Source organism: Halichoeres trimaculatus, unplaced genomic scaffold (assembly GCF_033239565.1).
Source record: "Halichoeres trimaculatus isolate MK-OKI-2021-1 unplaced genomic scaffold, fHalTri1.1 fHalTri1_scaffold_6, whole genome shotgun sequence".
Taxonomy (NCBI): Eukaryota; Metazoa; Chordata; class Actinopteri; order Labriformes; family Labridae; genus Halichoeres; species Halichoeres trimaculatus.
Genome location: NW_027437184.1, coordinates 34,596,429 through 34,615,435, shown reverse-complemented (window position 1 = coordinate 34,615,435; position 19,007 = coordinate 34,596,429). Strand labels below are relative to the sequence as shown.

General features: G+C 41.5%; 1 protein-coding gene across 1 annotated transcript in view; it reads left to right on the top strand.

Annotated features, from left to right (window-relative positions):
• Nucleotides 1–19,007, top strand: part of LOC141791538 (protein turtle homolog B-like) — a 218,588-nt gene that overhangs the window by 159,978 nt on the left and 39,603 nt on the right. The window contains exons 15-17 of the mRNA XM_074672094.1: nt 4,794–4,878; nt 13,067–13,231; nt 16,217–16,262. Coding sequence (XP_074528195.1) covers nt 4,794–4,878; nt 13,067–13,231; nt 16,217–16,262 — 296 coding nt within the window. The remainder of the gene's footprint in view (nt 1–4,793; nt 4,879–13,066; nt 13,232–16,216; nt 16,263–19,007) is intronic.

Sequence of the window (19,007 nt, the reverse complement as noted above, 5' to 3'; positions counted from 1 at the left end):
TAATCCCAGGGCAGGTGATACGATCAGAGGTACACAGCTAACAGCCCAATGCCCAGCAAGGCTTCAGATCTGTTTTCCAGACCTCTAGAAACTGTGGATGGTGACGGTGTGGTTGGTACTATCCTGATGCAGCTACGTCTCTAAAAAAAGTACATCATACCACATTCCTTAAACTCCTCCATTGAGTTCTCATGTCGCCCATTATGAAAGAGAGGAGACATGGCTTAAGGCCCATTTATTCTCCCTTTACACACGAAAATGTGTATGTCCTTTTTAACAATGTTACCATCACTGCTCACATACTTCCATGCGTCCTTTACATTAGCATTGCTGTTAATCCATACATCCACTAGGGGGGTGCAGCCCAGAATCAAAAGTTTATGACATTACCAAACTCACAAATAAACATGGTCAGTGGTCAGTGAAGCTGTTACTTGCAAAATGTATCTTTAAAAAGTTTCACCATTGCTACGTCTTCCACATATCTCACTAGAGCTATGTATTAACAGCAACGCTCCCCCCTTGGTTTCCTATGGTACTGCTCCGTTTGTTTTGTATCTGTAAGCATTATGGAAATGTGCAGAAATATGGATGAAATGAACGCAGAGCACAGACAGAGGCTACGTCTGTATCTAGATCCATATATAAAGGGGACATACCATGCTGATCCCTGATTTAATACCTACACAGACTGTAATAAATTTGAAAACAAGACCTTACACCCCCTGAATTTTCAAAAAATGAGATATTGTATTTTTTCTGATATCCTAGAACGAGATTTGATGCCTCTGAAAATAGGTCATTGCCAGTTGGCCGCGAGATTTCGACCTTAGTGACGCCACGAGGATCCTTTCTTTTTATTGGAGTAATCTGATAAAGCAGCTCCTCCTCTGTGATGTCAGTTAGTCACACAACCGCCACGGAGGGATACACCCACCAAGAGCCGAGTATAAACATATAAACTATACATGTTACAGTACTGGTTTGACTCACCACACTGAAGCGTCCTGAGATGATCTGTGTCCAGGTGGATTTTCTTCCTCCTGAGCTGCAGAACCGTCCGGGTCTGACTCAGGGTCCAATACAAAAGGACGTATCCTACACTCTGCCATTTTATTAGTGCTATCAATGCCTTACAGTGAAGTTTTGGCAAACAGCAAACTCGCTCGGTCTGCCCCATCAAGTATGGCGATTTTGTAAATACTGCCATGCTGCAAAAACCGCCCCTAGCTCTACCCCCTCCGCCCCTCTGATAGAACTGACCAATCAGAGCACAAAGGGCTGTGACGTTACAAGGTTATTGGAGGTCATTCTGGAAACAGAGCGTTTCAACGAGATCTTCAGAATGGCCTAAAATGAGGATATTGAGAACGCTATTGTGGGGCAATGAAGGAACTAAATGACTTGTACTGAGGGCAGAAATGCTTTACAGGCATCCTAGTCTGGCATAGTGAAAAGGAGAAACAAGCGTGATATGTCCACTTTAACGTTGAGGATAAATGGGCCTTTAGATCTCCTCTTCAAATCCCTGTGAGTCCTACATATCCAGAGATCTCCAGGAATCTCCAGAGGATCAGCCGGTGAACCGACTGCCTTCAGAGCTACCTGGTGTTAACATCAAGTAAAGTTTGCTAAAGTGTGATTCCTCTGTGAAAAACAGTCCACAGCGCTCTCTGCCCACTCACCCAGAGAGGGAAAAACCTCTCAGAGAAAATACCAGAGAAGAATCTGATGTGACTTTCTTTTTTTTCCTTAACCGTGACAGGTCACCTCTTCACAGGTCAGTGCCCCAGTCTTAAAAGTCTTGCCCTGCCACTGCACCCAGATCACTTCTGCACGATTTGGCTCCAAAGTGTGTCACCAGTCCAGTATGTCAGCACCCAGTGCAGTGGGAGGACGTGGAGTTGTCGTCCATGTGTAGTCACCGTCAGTTGTGCAGCCATGACAGCTTGTCTTACCAACTCACCTTTCAGACTGGTTGGCTGGAGAAGCAGCTTATTCGTTTTCCCCTTTAGGTCTCTCAGGCTTTAAGGTTTATATGAACATGTCCAACTTTAAAAACCGTCAGTCTCGTCTGAGCACAGGAGCCTCATGTTCAGTCAGGCTGTAAGCAGACCCGTTTAATGGACTCAGGTGTTTGGACTGCTGGGGAAGTTAATGTGTTGACAGTTTATGGTTCAGATTAAAGTGTCAGAAACAGATTGGGCATAACAGTGTGCTGCTTTCACCTTGGTTGTCATGGTAACAATGCAGGTGTACACGCTGACTGGGCTCACTTTCACTTTCTGCCTCGTGGATTTTGTGCCGCCCTCTTCCTACTTCAGTCTTATGCTCTGTGTCTAACATAGAGGAGAGGAACACAAGTCAGTGTGAGAGTAAACAAAGAGATAAATGAGGATGAGTGAATCCAGAAGCTTTTTCAGAGAACAGTGAATTTCACAGACTAATTATCCTGGAGCAGAGTGAAATCAAGGAATCTGCTCTGGTTACAAGCTCTGACACGAAGCCGCTCATGAGGTGATTCTTTCCCCACTGCACGTTTGAGCTCCTGTCTTTAATCTAACCACCACTTTCAGCTGCATGCAGATGCTTTTATCTCTCCTTTCATGGCACAGCAAACACCCCCACACTCTCACACACACACACACCTCTCCCCAGCTCTCTCCCCACACATTCACTACACCGAGCTTCATAACTTTCTGCTGCATATTTCTCACTGCATGCTCCAAGGTGATGATATCAGGAGATGCTGATGTGTTAGTTTGTGCAATGTGTCGGTGTGATGTGAAGTCAGAGTCTCTTCCCACATTTAAACCCTCCATCTTTTCCAAGGAAACCTCTGAGCTGACGGCTCAGTTCATTTTCAGCTAAAGGTTTCATCCAAAGGGTTTCTGTGAGTGATGGGTACAGTAGGAGGAAGTATGTGTCGCCCTGTCTGAAGAATGCTCGAGCAGAAAACCATCCAAAGCATTTACTGGTGCATTAGACCCCTTTACAGCCACTGCAACAGTCTTGACGTGGTTATACTGTGGCAGCACCAAAAACCTGTTTTAGTTTCTATTACAAACACATTGTTATGCTCTGGAATGTCAGTCGTTGTTAAGCCCTGACTGAGTGAACAAGGACCCAGATACCAGGGTGGCCCCAGCTACCCCTGGAATCTGGCTGGCCACTCTGCCTGGTCTGGCTCTACTAATAATGTTTGTTTGTCATCATAGTCAAGCTAAGTACAAACTGGTTTTGACACAGTTTGTTTTATTTTGAAAGTCACTGGGAGGTTTTAGGAAGTTTTTGGTTCTGACTTCCTGTCCTGCACAATCTTCCCTACGCTGAATTTATGTGTCACAGCTCCACCTTCGTCTAAATTGGATGGCTGAGGATTACCTGCAACGTGACAGACCAGCCACACAAACGGACTGTAACAGAACTGATCCAGTGCATTTTTACAACATGTTTTTAACCTGGTTCAAAAAGCGCTTTGGGTCTGAAACGCTGAATTCACTATCAGCTCACACTGTACGTTTTTTTTTTTTTTTTTCTAACTCAGCAATTTTGGAGATAGGATCATGAGTTTGTCCAATTAGAGACACAGCTTAGCTCACGTGACTGTCAGGAGCCCTGTAGCGGTTAGAAAGCAAGCTCAAAGCTTACATCATATCCAATATGGCCGCGTCCAGCGGCTGGCTTTATTTCATTCACATTTTGGCAACAGAAGCTGCATTAAGCTCAGATGAGTTAGTGTACTTTAAACACTACATCCAAACCGTGAGCAGTATAAAGATGTCCGCTTCTTTTCTGGATGTGGACTCATGTTCGGGTGAACGCTGCCAGGATCTCAACAGTTAAAGGGCAACCAGTGTTTTGGAGTAAAAAGTGACCATGCTAACTGTAGACCTCTAGCCTTACATGTTATCAACTAACAGTGATCAGTTACCAAGGTCACACTTTACACTGAAACGCCAGTGACAGCTGCGGCTGCAAGTTATTAACCCTTTGAGATCTGGCCTCCTTTTTAGGTCTCTGCTAGAAAAATGACATACCTAAATTTAAAAGAGTAAATCTGCATCTACGATGTCTAATTGAATCATTCTGGTGTTGTAATTAAAGGGAACACTTGTGAAATTTGTTCAGAGGAGTCAGTATTGGTATTTATGTCACAGGCTCAGAGTAATGAGCCAAGTATTTTTGCTGTTAAGAACTAAATGAAAATGGTTTGATCCATCGACATCATTGGCCTTTATGCTTAAAGATTCTCTTGGTGATTCTTTCCATTATCCTGGAGCAGCCAGACCTTACATCCATGTCATATGATGTGATGTTCAGAGAACAGACCTGAAGAGTATGGCAGCATCATCAGAGGAGCATGAGTAAAGAAGAGTTACAGCTGTAATACATCATGCATCTGCTATGCATCTCTGTTACGTCACAACAAACAGATCAAATGGGTTTCCATTCAAGTCCATCAGTCAACTTACACTAGATCCCTTCTGTTGCAGTCTGTCTGTGTGGCTGAACCATCATGTTGCAGCCATCCGATTTTTGACGGACACACAACTATGATGAAAAAGTCAGCGTAGCAAAGATCGGATGGGACAGGAAGTCGTATCACGTGTATTTGAGGCGTTAGCAGCAAGATATAACCCCTGAAGTGAAACTAAGGAGAAGGAAGAAAAACAAGACATGAAATCTACAAAGCAAAACAGGAAATCAGAGTAATATGAAACAGAAAGAAAATACAAAAGTATCTACTCGTGATCCTGTTTGTGTGATCTGTGTGTGTGTCTGTTTTTCAGGAGGCCTGGTACGAGTTCCGTGTCATGGCCATCATGGATGACACCATCAGTGAGCCCAGTAATGTAGTAGGAGTGTCCAGCACAGGTGAGATATCACATCACTTTTTTTTTTGGGAGTTTTACATTGCTTTGGATAAAAGCGTCTGCTAAATGAAATTGTAGAACCATAAAAACCAACATGAAAAAAAGTCTGAATCTAAAGTTAAAAATTAACTTCAAGAAAACACCATTATATACATCACCATGGTTTATATGTGAGTGAATCTGTTTAGTTAAAAGTAGAGTCTGCAGGATTTTCTTTAAAAATAATAAGTCAACTTTTAAAGGATCAATCCTGCTCAACCCTCTTTTCTTGGCCTCTGTAAATTTGTCAGTGTCTGTGTCTGCCTTGAACCCTCTCCTCCCCTGTATGATGACGTTTTGGTTGTTTTGGGACATTCCGGTTTCATCAGCCAATCAAATCACGCACAGTGCACAAGTGACTTTGTGTGTTAATTAGCAAGTGGAAGAAGCTATTCTGAGGGGCAATGATAGTGGACATAGCACAGAGAAAGAAAAACAGCCAGAGACGATAAAGCTTTTTCCTAAACAAAGGGGAAGATTGGCTCCACTTTTACTATTTATGGCTTTCAGGCACTTGGAGAGCAACACAGAATGAAGCGTGACGTGAGTTAGCTTTCTGCTGAGCAGGTGTGTCAAATCATTGAGGGATTAGCTTGTGCTAACATGCTAAGTCAGGTGCATGGCTCTGGAGTTTCTCTCACAAAAAAACACAATGCTACAGGTGGTTGCTGGCTTAGTGAGTGTGTTCATGTAGACATGGTTGGAGGCTGTGGGTGTGCGCTGCTGCTGGCACTGACCTAAGGAGGAGGAGCTCAGTTTGCTGCGTTTACTGACAAGTAACCCAATTTCCTGCAGACCCTACCTGTAAAATACACAGATTGAGCATTCTCCACTAAAAGTCAAAACCTCTGTTCCTTGACCAAACTAAACATGATGACGTCACTGGTTCTAGACAGATTTTTATCATTACAACCAAGGCTGAACCTGTTAATGAAAGGTCAAAGTCAAGGTGACCTCATTCCTATCAAGTTCAGCCGACCCCGAGGAAATTCTGTCACACAGAGCTCATTTTTCTCCTTCATCGTCTCAGAGGAGGGGAGATCCCTGTCAGTCAGACAGTGGACAGTGTCTCCTCTCTTTACCTGTAGCATACCTGTTCAGTCTGTGGTCACATGACCTGCAGCCGGACAGAGTGAGCAGATTTTCTCTGGTGCTGTGTCCTCCCTGTTTGAGCTGAGCTGCTGTTTGTTTCATTAAAGAATGTAAACGCACAGTGAGAAACGTGTGAGTTATTTAGCCTTTCTGTGGAGAACATCGACTCGTTGGTTGAGGCACAAAACAGCTTCAGGCTTTAATCCTAGTTTGTCAATGCAGGTATTCAACCCGACAACTTCTGGCAGCACCCTGCCTCTCTAACCTCGGGCAGTCTTATCGTTTGTGAGCCGAGGGTGGGTGGGGGACGGAGATGTATTGCACACGCAGCAGCTCCAACTTTACATCCTGCTCAGTCAGCACTTTTATATTTAAGCTCTCTTTACATGCACACACTCCTTTGTAGCGTCCTGAAGACTATGACATCATCGTCTCCCACCGATAGCATCGGGCTGCACGGGGCTAAAAAAAGAGAATCATTAAAGGCTTGTCTATTTTGGTCCCTGTGCTGAAAATCTGTTTTGAATCTAAATTAAAGCCTGAAAATGTGATGTCACTCCCTCAGAGGTCACTGAGTACACATCATTCGCTCTGAGCAGCTGTTGGAAGCATTTAGAGATTTGCTCACTAAGCCCCTCATCTCTGACAGCACTCTGCTGCCCCCTGCTGGACAGAGGGGAGATTTATACATGTGGAGATCAGAGAGTCCTGCTTGTCTCTGGGTGGACACTGAGTCCACCTGATATTTTTTTCTGCACCATGTGTCTTTGTATGAAGATGATTAAATGATTGAGGTGCTTCAATCATCACAGAGGTGTTTTTTTGTTCTCATGTTAAAGTTTTATCATCATTTATGGTAAAAACACTTCAAATTGTGCTGTGTCATGCTTTCCTGCAGCACATAAACAGTTAAAAGAAGTTCTTAATGTTGACACCATATCCCTGCAGTCCCACTCTGGGTCAGGGTTTAACATGTGTTTAACCTGTAGACTGTTAAATTAACAGACATAGTCACCTGTCTGTTTCTGAAACAGACTTTTGAAGCAAATCAACTATCACGGCCATATTGGAAGAGACAGGGGCTCCGAGTACAGTTATAGGGCACCTGTCAGTCATGTGAGCTGAGCTGTGCCTCTGATTGTGCAAACTCGAGATCTTAATATCCTCTAAATTGCCAAGCTAGAAAAAAAAATCACCCTTTAGTACAGTGTGTGCCGATAATGTAACACTTTTGAACCAGGCTGCAGATATGTGAAAACTGCTTTTTTTTGGCTTGGTGTGTATGTGACTTCCAGTACTTCTGGAGCAGACACTAGAGAAACAGCAGATTAGAGGGTTCCCACATTTTTCATATTTTTGCCACTTGCTTTAACCACACAAACTCCAGAATTAATAACTGAGGGTGCTCCATAAGTTTGAAGTTCAGCACCAGAGTGATTCTCTGTCTGCTTCCATGATGCTGTTACCTGATGATGTCTGTCTCAGACAGGAGCTGACACTCAGATGACGTTGGCCGTATGACAATGAAATTTACATTTAAGTGTACTTTTTGTAACACATTACTTTAGAGGTCCGCAAATTTAATTGCACTTAGGTAACAATTAGACAAAGTTTTTTCTTATTTCTTCTTCTTTACCCCCTACATTCATGAGAATTTGGTGAAAATTAGCACATAACTTCTGTCCAGATTCTGTTTTGCAGTGCCCCTGTACTTGCAGTGTTTATCACAATCAGGTAAGGCCACTTTACAACCCCACTCTTGGTGAATACCACACCTGAAGTCTTCAGTTGTATCATGTAAAACATTATAGGCTCAATCATAAAGGTTTATCATTTTGCATGTGATCTCAATTATGCAGATCTACAAACTTGTTACTAAAGAACTTGGTGAAATTAAATAACAAACAGCTAACTTTCAACTGCTTATTGGGAAATTGAATTATTCACTTAACATTTCAAAGGTAATAATCAGAGGAAACACTGAACCTAACTTTGTATTCAAGAACTAAGCAGCTATTTATCACCTGCTTCTCTGGAAATAGCAGAAACGTTGGGATACTTTGAAAAAAAATTGTGGTGGGTTGTGATTTAATTTCAAATAAATTATCTGCTAATCCTCACTTTCTTACCTTGCAATTTGGAGTAAATTCCAAAGAAACAAGAAAAAAACAGTAACCTACCAATTGTGTGTTGGGACAATACATTTGGACATTATTTCAAAGAAGTTCTTTGCTAATTTCAAAGAAATAAGAAAAACTTTGTTTCTAATTATGGCCTAAGTGTGATGAAATATGCGGACTTCTAAGTAAAGTGTTTCCATGCTTTTCACCATAGAATCTGTCTCAAAGTGAGAAGATTTCTTTGAGCTTATCCACAGAGACGAACAAAAGTATTTGGTGATGCTGCTTTCAGCCACACTGTTCAGGGATCTCCTAGAAGAGCCTGAGGATCTGAGAGGAGAATATTCAGACCTTAAAACCTGAACTAAAGAGTCAGTCTGGTTTTATTATTTGGTTTTCATAATTTTCTTTAATTTCATTGTTCAATTTTTCAGATTTATTTGTGTGTTATTCTATTTTAATTTTTACAAATCAAAATGTATTTTAAACTCTTTATCTTTAATGTTCCAACTACTTTTCTTCATTGCTATTTTTGCACTTTTTGTTTTTATTATCTCAACTTTTTATGTATTACTATTTTTGGTGCCTTATTAATTTTTTATTCTTTTCTTTTAGCTTTTAAATCAGGGGTTCTCAAAGTATGGTCCCAGGGCCCCCATTGGTACACAAACCATAGCTCAGGGGTCTGTGGAATAACTCACACATATCACTGAAAACTCAACAACTGACAAACTGGGCTCTCTTGCATAATCAACTTTCAATTTAGTTTGGTGCCATGAGATCAATTCTGATACAACTGACTGTGACATGTCTATTACTATATAGTGCACAACAACAGCAAAAAAACAAATACCTTGTAACAAAAATGTTTAAAGTTTACAAAATGAATAATTTGAAAACTATGAATGTTTGCACAGTACAACTCATACATTATTACACAGTATTAATACGATGCTCATCAATGTTATGATAATGAGGAAGTCTTTGGATAAAACGCCTCACCTGAAAGGGGTCCATGGTCTGAGAACCCCTGCTTTAAATTACATTCATCATACCCCAACAGGTCCATTAAGTCTCTGCTTCTATAAACGTATATTTCTGTATTTTTTTTTCCACATATATTTTTTTCTATTTATTTTACCTTTTTTTGTTTTCTGTCGTGTGAAGCACTAAACCTACATTTAATTTGTATGAAAGGTATAATATTTAAATGATTATTAATTTATTCATGATACTCTAACTCAGTGGTTTGGCAGATCAGGATCACCTGATTGTCCAATCAGAGACGCAGCTCAGCTCATGTGACTATGTACCCTATAGCTGTTAGAAAGGAAGCTCAAAGACTGCGTCATATGAAATGTGGCTGCGTCCACAGATTGGCTTCATTTTGCTGTATCAGGAACAGATGGGTGCGTGGTGGAGGCTACATCCATGTTTTGTACAGTCCATGGTCAGAGTGCAGCAAGAGGGAAAGGCAGAGTTGTGTGTGAGTGTGAGTGTGTGTGTGTGTGTGTGTGTGTGTTTGTGTGTGTGTGTGTGTGTGTGTGTGTGTGTGTGTGTGTGTGTGTGTATGTGTGTGTGTGTGTGTGAGTGAGTGAGTGAGAGAGTAGGTGAGCTGGAGATAGTGATTTTCATTTAATGTGGCGAGGTCATGGCCGACACTGACCAGTGAACTAAAACACAAGTTTTCATGAATCAGCATCGTCATCATTGCAGTGTCTGTATGGATGTTACAGTATTTTAAGGCTGTCTGCCTTCGCCTGTTGAAAGCATCAACCAAAAATTGTCCATCAAAATGCCAGTTCAGCTTTAAATGGGATATCTACAGTTATACAGTTCCACAGTTTCATTTAGCAGACGCTTTTGTCCAAAGCGACGTACGACACAAGCAAGAATTTAGACAGAAGGAAAAACCTAGTTAGTTATTGTCAGTTCTTGTTAGTTATAGTTAGTTATTGACATGGTTATTGGCAGCTACAGTCCTCCTTCCTTCTTCCATGGTTCCGTAAATTGAATCTCATGGGACAAGATCAAAGTCTTTGAACTTGTGCGCAATTCTAGTTGTGATGAAAACACCAGTTAGGTCTTATTTTGCTTTATCAAAACTTCAAAAATATCACTTTGATTTTGTAAAAAAGTGTAAAGGAAACACATCCAATGCAAAATTACAGATTCCTGGTTTGAAAGCATCAAAGAAAACACATCTAAACATTTCTGCTGATAAGTGAGTCAACGTTATCAGTTCTGTCCAAAGTGACTGAAAGTTTTGTTGTTGTTGTTGTTGTTGTTGTTGTTGTTGTTTTTCAGACAGAGACAGTTCTGGTGGGAAATGAGTGCAGACGTGGTAAAATAGGATTATACTTGGAGGGTCTGGGGAAATCAGAAAGATTGTTTGGATTTGTCTGTTTTCTTAAGGACAGAAGCATTTGAGTGTTTGTTTTAAACTCAATTTGGGGATTTTCTGGATAAGTCCGTTGTTACTGCTGGGGGAGAAAAGAGAAACAGAGCCGGGTTCCATCTGAGTGAGTACAGAGAGACCAACAGGAGAAACACAATACAGTTGGAAAAAAACAAAGTGGGTTTATCTCCATTCTTTAAACTTTGTTTCTTGAAGTTGAATATTTGATGACTTCAGGTTTAATTTATTTTCACTGACACATCCAAGTTGACTGGTTTCAGTTACAAGTTGGAAAAAAACACGTTATGAGATTTATATCTTTATCGTATGTTTCTCTTTATTTTATGTTTCTATCTTTCTATGTATCTTAAGCCCTGTTTCCACCAAGCTGTCCAGTTGGGTTTGTCTTGCATGGCATGCATTTTGTGGCATTTCCTCTGACTAATCCTGGGACGGATCCCCAAATGATCAGGATGAACCGTCCCACTGTTTGGGACACTTCTGCTGGGGTGCCAGACTAAATGATCCAATCCCAGAAGGTGGAGCCACAACACTAAAGACTGTTAAATGGGCTCAAGAATCGTCACTTACCGTGCTACAGCGACTGTATTTCTCTGATGTGGCTATCAGCATCTGGCTTACACGCCACCTACCAAGAGGGGACACGGTTGGCTTAGGAAAAGCAAATGGGATTAGGCTTTACCAGTCCAACCCATACCAAACTGTACTGATCTAAACCGGATTGCTTGGTGGAAACAAGGGTTTTCTGTTGAAACATCTCAAAGAGTCGCTGTGGACGTCATGTTTCCACACAGGAGAAGCCAGTTTACATGTTTGTCTCCTGAAAGAATAAAGCTTTTCTTGGACTACTTTGATGCATTTCATCACTTTTAAGTTAGAGGCAGCCCTGATAAAGTGTGCAACTTAACATAGGTTAACCTGTTCAAGGCCTCTGCACACACTATTTACAGCCTTCTCAGTTTGAAACCTGAGCGCAGGGTCAGAGAGAATAATACAAGCTGTGTGCCTGAAATGACAAACAGTTCTGGTGAAGTGTACTCTGTGCTAAAAGACTGGCTATTATAATAGGATCGATAGCTCGGGCTGAGGCTGGGTTTGGTTTTTTTATTGTATTGAACCCAGGTGGAGTTTTGTACTGACATATGTGGCTCCAGCCTCGTTCTTGAGACTTCATACTGGATCAGTTTTTTTTTTTTTGGCTGTTTTGTTGCCGTTAAATGCTAGTTATCACGTTTTTAAAAAGAAGTTACTGGAGGGGTCTGAAAAGTTGCTAAATAGAACCACGAAGTAGCTGAGTTGGTAATATTGACTGTATCTCAAGCACCTTTTTACTTCATCATCTCAGAACACACTTACCTGGCAAAAAAAATGGCAACCTATGTATGTCTAAAAAAGTAGTGAAGTGAAAAGGTTTCTGGGACATTTCTTGTGCCACTATCTGTGAACTTTTGTAGAACAGGGAAATAGCAACTTATTTAGGACAACTAGTGCTAACACTCAGGGTTCCCCTTAAATTCAATGCACTGTTGGGGGGTTGGTATGTTGGTGAAGTTGGTATGGTATGGTGTGGTTTACATGGCTGATGCATACAACAAACCACAGACTGTGTAAAACATGGACGTAGTCTCCCCGTCACCCGTCTGTTTCTGGAAAATGAAGCAAATTGGCAGCCATATTGGAAGTGGCAAGGACTTTGCGTACAGCTATAGGGCATCTGTCAGTCACGCTACCCGAGCTGTGCCTCTAATTGGGCGAGCCTGCGATCTTAATATCCTCTCAACTGCAAAAAAGGTACAGATTATGTACGGATGGATGTTTAAACTACAAGGGTGTAAAACTACTTTCAACATTTCTACATCACAGGCTGTTTGTGAGGCTTCAGTGATGACAGGCTAATCTTTTTGGGCTGATGCTCACTGTTTGACCATGCCTGTTTAATTTCTTCAAAGCAGTGTGTGAGGAGCCACTAAATAAAACACTCTGTTAGCTGTGTTACTGCTTTGTGCCCGAGCTAACTCTTTAAACTCACACAACAAAAATTCAAAAGAACCTGTCAGGCAGAGGCGCTCGGTCTGCTCCTGTTGGAAAGAAAAGGTTTACACTCTGCAGAGTCATCATAGCTAACACCCTGAGGAAATACTCAACACGCTGCAGCAAAGGTCAGCGAAAACAGATGAATCTTAATGGATGAACTTTTCCTTTAGTTGACGTTCACAGGTTTCCGTGCAGGAGGCTGAGAAGTATGGGACAAGGTTTTTTATTGTTTGTTCAGGCTGATTCAGTTTCTTGTATCATTACAGACCAGATCAGAGCTCTTCAACTGTTTGTCTTTTTCTGCAGACGCTCACATCACTGCTGTATCAGATAACTAATGCTGTTATTGAACGCAGCTCAGAAATCTAGTGATTCAGCGTGTCTCTGCTGTTTGCTTTAACTTAATCCATCAACTTTCCCACTCTCTCCCCTCTGTCCCATCATCTTACTCCGTTCCTCTATCCCCCTCCCTCCTCATCTCACAGACTTCTTCCCTCCCCCTGAGATAGTGGAGGAACGTGGACTGGCACGTCCTGTGGTGGCTGGTATTGTGGCCACCATCTGTTTCCTGGCAGCAGCCGTCCTGTTCAGCACGATGGCAGCCTGCTTCGTCAACAAGCAGCGCCGGCGGAAACTGAAGAGGAAAAGAGGTGAGGGGAAAGTCAGAGTCATCTGTAGTTATCAGTATAACCAGTCCGACTGATAACAAGGATGATTTTCACTGTCTACAAGTTCACAAGTATTTGCTACCTCACGCTCTTTATTATCCAAATGGTTAAAACCTAGATTTTAGAGCAGAGGTGTCCAAACTTTTCTCAAAGGAGGACACATTTGATCCTATGAAAATGACCAAGAACCAGCAGCTCTTACTGACATGTTTATCAGTGTGAAAGTAACACATGAATGCTCTTTTTTTTTATCTATTTCTCTGAGTGATTTCTGTAAAAATCAGTCTCTTGGTGAGCTCAAACCTCTTTGTTCCATCATCACAGACTGATGAAATCAAAGCTCACCTGTCCCTCAGGTGTCTCTGATCCCAGATGATCAGTTTTCTGCAGTTTTCTGCAGTGTTACGTGCTGCATAAACATCATCAAACTCTGCTTCTGACCAAGAAAAATGTTCCCCATTAGGGGGCGATATGAGGAAAATATGTCAGGATGTTTTTAGGATTTGATCAGGATTATTTTTCACATTCAGACCATTAAAACTTGCAAACAACATTTTTAGACCCAAGTATTTCTAATCTTGTATCCATAACTATGTTATGAACTATTTTTTGTCTTTTCTGCTCCATTTCATAGCTGTATTGTGGTCTTGTGTCCTCAGATATGTGTTTTGAACTTGCACCTTTTTACATCCTGATAAATCACTTTGTGTAAAGTCTTCAGCTGTAAGAGTTGTTGGGTTTCTGCAGAATGTACAGAGCTTTAGCTTTAGACAAGCAGCCTATCCAGATGAAGTTTAGTGAGTTTACCTTAGATGGAGTTTACTTGGTTTAACTTAGTTTAGTTTGTGCACTCAACAGAAAATATAAATGTTCACATCATTAAGAACATGATTCATTTCACTTTGTAAGATGAAAGCTGGAGGCCATATGGAAATTGTTAGTTATGGCTGAAATACATCAGATATGTCTCCGGTCTGCCTTCATTCAGTCTGGGCACTGGTTTAGGGTGTATTCACACCTGGATCATTTGGGACAGTTGTCCCGAAACAGTGGGCAGCCCCCTCGAAAGTCCGGTTCGTTTGGGCATATGTGAACACAGCAATCGTTCTCGGATGCGGGACAAAACAAGCAGGTCGAGATCGACATAAATAGGTGGTCTTGGCTACGAGCCCTGTAGTGGTTCCTGTGCAGTGAGAACACAAACGGCCCAGCAACAGGCACAACTGACTCATAACTGTGGTAGTTGTGAGAGTAGAATGTGTTGTTGTGCACCCTTTAGAGCCCGTTTTTGTCTGCGGTGACGTGAGCCGGCACATTTTCATCTCGAGACATGCAGGATATTATTTTCCAGACGCTGTCGGGACTCCAGGAAAAACTGCACATGTTGTTCATAAAGCACACACTGGTACATTAGCCAGATAAACGCTGTAATGCAAACTAGCCACACACGTTGTTGATGCTCCATGGCGGATGAGAACATGAATGAATGAATGAATGAATGAATGAATGAATGAATGAATGAATGAATGAACGAAGATAGGGAAACTCATCGTCTTCCGGGTATGATTTCTGACCAATGAGAGAAAAAATCGATCGCACGTGACATGTGTTTACAACTTTAGACCGCAAGAGACTTTTGCCTTGTGGACACAGAGGAACCAAGTGACGACTGCTACAATTGTATCAGTTTTGCCCCTGAATCAGAAAAAAGCAAACGAGCCACAGGTGTGAATACACCCTTAGATACGTTTCCATTCAAGTCAATGAGTCAACTTAAGCCCTGTTTCCACCAAGCGGTCTGGATCAGTTTGGCACAGGTTGAATCAGTAAAGCCTGATCCTGTTTGTGTTTCCACAGCCAACTGCGTCCTTCTTGGAAGGCGGCGTGAAAGCCGGATGCCAATAGTCGCGTCTGTTATGTAATTGCGTGACAGCATAGCTGTGTGACACAATGTACCCCGCTAATGAATGAAACTTTATTTAACCAGGAGAGCTGTATTGAGATTGAAAATCTCATTTGCAAGAGTGTCCTGTAAATAAGAATAATAAATAATAAGAAGAAAAATGCAGCACGGTAAACAAAGAGCAACGATGGAAATCATCCAGCAATTCGTCTTCTTTGTGATCGGCATGTGGCTCTTTGTTACGATGACCAACCAAGCTTTGTTTCAGAAGACATACTTTCGCACAGGAAGCAACGATTCTTTCGACTAATCAACGGTCTGCAGTGTTGTGGCTCCACCTTCTGGGGTCAGATTGGGATGTCTGGTACTCCAACAGGAGGGTACCAAAAAGTGGAATGGTTCACCTCGGTTATTTGAGACCTTTCCAGGGATTAGTCAGTGGAAACACCGCAGAAAGTGTGCTGTACCCAGACGTACCGAACTGAACGGCTTGGTAGAAACAAGGCTTTAGTTATCAATGGAGAGGGAAGTGCAGGAACTCCTTGGTCTCACAACTCCGGCTGTCTGTCAGTCCTGCAACGTGCCGGACTGAACACACTGTTGATGTGAGTCGACAAAAGAAGTCAACAGACGTATCTATGGTCTATCTATCACAAGATCCTTGTCATGCAATAAAAGTCAGAAAACAGGACTGGAAGTGAGGTTTACAACCACCACAGACAGGACTGTTTACCACCTGTTTCAGCTGTTGAGGCTAAATATCCCCTGAACAACAGTGCTGGTGTAAATGTATCTCCACTTTCATTGGATGTAAAACCATCTCGACAAACAAATTTGTCTCCAAGTTTTAAACCAATTCTGCCATATTCTATTGATTTTTTTTGTACTGAGATTAGATTAAGTGTTTGATCTTAATAGAGCTAGAAGTGGGGAAGCAGCAGAGGTGTTTTGTGCTCATCATGAATGTCTATCTAATAAGGTTAAGACGTCTGAGAGCAGATATTGTTCACTTCCACTTTAAAATGACAGTGATATCTTTTTTTTGTCTTTCTCTCATCTTCTAGATCCTCCCCTCTCCATAACCCACTGCAGAAAAAGCATGGAAACTCCGTAAGTAACTGCCACAGGACACAGAAGTGTTTCATTGCAACATGACACCGTGCTCTACAACTGAAAAGGTCTTTAAATGACATTATGCTTGGTACACAGCCAGGACAAAAAAGACACAACACAAAACATCAAACTGTATTCAGTAAAAAAAAACAGAGCAGATTCTTAATCTCTACATCATTTTTATTTAGCAAACACATCTGTGAAATCAGCTCAATTTCTTAGGATTCATCCAAAAATTCAGTCAGTGCCTATGCATTTAACAAATGTCACAGGGCTTGAAGAAATGAACTATCCTGTTTTATCTAAATAACATCTCATCCAACTCTTAAAATGTTGAGTTCTTCTGGTTTTCTAACAAAAACTATAAATAAAAGGTAAGAAGCTTATTTCTTTGAAAAGGAAAAATTTAACTGGTAGGTAAGTGTGTTTGTTTATGGTTTAACCCAGAGTTTCTTAATTCCGGTCCTGGGGCCCCCCTGCCCTGCATGTTTTAGATGTTACCCGAATCCAACACACCTGATTCAAATGATCAGCTCGTCATCAAGCTCTGCTGGAGCCTGATAACGAGCCATTCATTTGAATCAGGTGTGCTGGAGTGGGGTAACATCTAAAACATGCAGGGCAGGGGTCCCCCAGGACGAGGATTGGGTAACACTGACATAGACTGTATAATATAGACTGGAGTGATGATGTATCATTAGCCACCGTTACATGAGGAGTTTTTCGTCTTTCCAAATGGAATCTTTCTGAATGACTTGTCTGAAAACAATAGTATACATGGAAAGGAATATTCCAATCTCTGGTCTACATGGGCCGGAAGGACCGGAATTGAGAAACACTGGTTTAACCCAAAAAGGAACCTGCAGCCATGCCAAAGTGAAACCCTCGGTGAGGTGCTAAAAACTGCAGTTTGTCAAGTGTCCATTTAAGTGCTGGCTGTAGAAAAACTTGGAATTACACACATGCCAGAAAAAAACTCTGATTTTTACAGCAGGCTTCATGAATGTCTGGTTACAAAAACGGCTCAGACCTGATTAGCTAATTTCTTTATCTACACACACCGAACATGGAGATTTTTCCTACTCAGCAGTTTAGTCAATAATAAGTTTATGAATTCACCCAATCAGAGGCTCAGCTGATATGACTAACAAGCAGGCAGCTGTTGGAGTGGAGGCTTTTTAGGTATGGCTTCAATCGTTGATTTACTTCAAAACTCCTTATCAGAAATAGATGGGTGATGTCACGGAGACTATGGCTGTGTCTCAAATGGCGTACGTTCACAAGTACACTGACATATAGTGCACTGCGTACACTCTTCACTCACTGGAACAGGGCACAAAATCTAACAGGGTAGAGTTGTCCTGGATCAACTGTTCACAGGTGTTCTTCTGTTATTCATTAATTAAAATTATTAATGATCGTTTGACCTTTCCTATTCCTTCCTCTGTGTAGCCAGTTTGGCATCCATTGAGTGTGAGACGTGTCCACCGTTCCACACTCAACTTTTTTCCCTGTTTTGAGTGCTCTGTGTGTTTCCGTACTGTCTGTATGAACACACTTCTGCACTAAAATATTAAGTGTAAGTGCAGAGTGTACGCAATTTGGGACACGTCCACTAAGTATTAGATGAGTCTCAGTTACTGGGTTCAATACTTTTTCCTGTGTTATTGCACTTAATTCCACATAATCATTATTTATGGACCTGAACGTTGTGATTTCTTTTCATGTGTGGATTATTTGAGTTAATACGAATGCCTGGTAGAAATTTTCTTTGAGTTGCAGCTTTGGAAGTAAATGTAATGAGAAAAAAGTTGACGTGTTCAATACTTATTTTCCCCACTGTACATAGAGACTTAATGTGATACAAACATGGAGAATTGATAGGAGGAGGCTGGGGTGGAGGAGGGTATACTTCAAGACAGCAGCATAGTGTGGTTAGTGTAGGCACACAGGGATTGGTGACAGTGGAGACGTGTTTAAATGCACCGTCTTATCACTCTACATGAGCTGTAATTGGTTGCTGGACGTATGACTTCTGTGTCCTGCATGAACTTAAGCCAACTTCATCAGCTCTGTTTCAGCCTTTGAAATGCTGTCTTTGCACTATCTGTAGATAAATGTAGGGTTAATAGGGTTTATAAATTTTACCATTCTTTTTTAAAAGTTTGACTAATTGTCAAAGCTCTTTAGAGCTGAGTTTGTGTTTGAAGTTCATGGAATGAGAGAAATGGTTTCATTCAAAGGAACAGCGTTGGCAGATATTTGCCTCACTCCCAGCACAATGTGGTGTGATTAATGCAGAGAGACTGCTTCTGATAAAACGATCCATCCCATTATTTTGTCTTTTCTTTCCCCTGTCCTTTTATCACCTTGATGCGTCACCTTGAATTTAACCAATCCGCCATCACAAAGGACGCCTCTGGTCCCTTGATGGACCTTTTTCACAGATGACATTTTAACACATCTGAGCAGGTGGACTCATGACATTAATCACCCAAACCATGCCAGTGAGACTGCATACTGAAGCGCCTGGCACTGGAGCAACAAAAATAAAGCTTCCTCATTATGTCATCTATTATAGACAAGTCAAAATGTCTGCCTTTAACGTCTGGTGTCTGATCAGAGGGGACAGAGACTTTAGAGTCATTAGAGCTGGATGTGACAAATGTGGGGACTAGTTTTTCTGCATCTTATGAGACAGGCTCTTCCTGATTTTTTTTCCTGTGTTATTGATAAAATGCT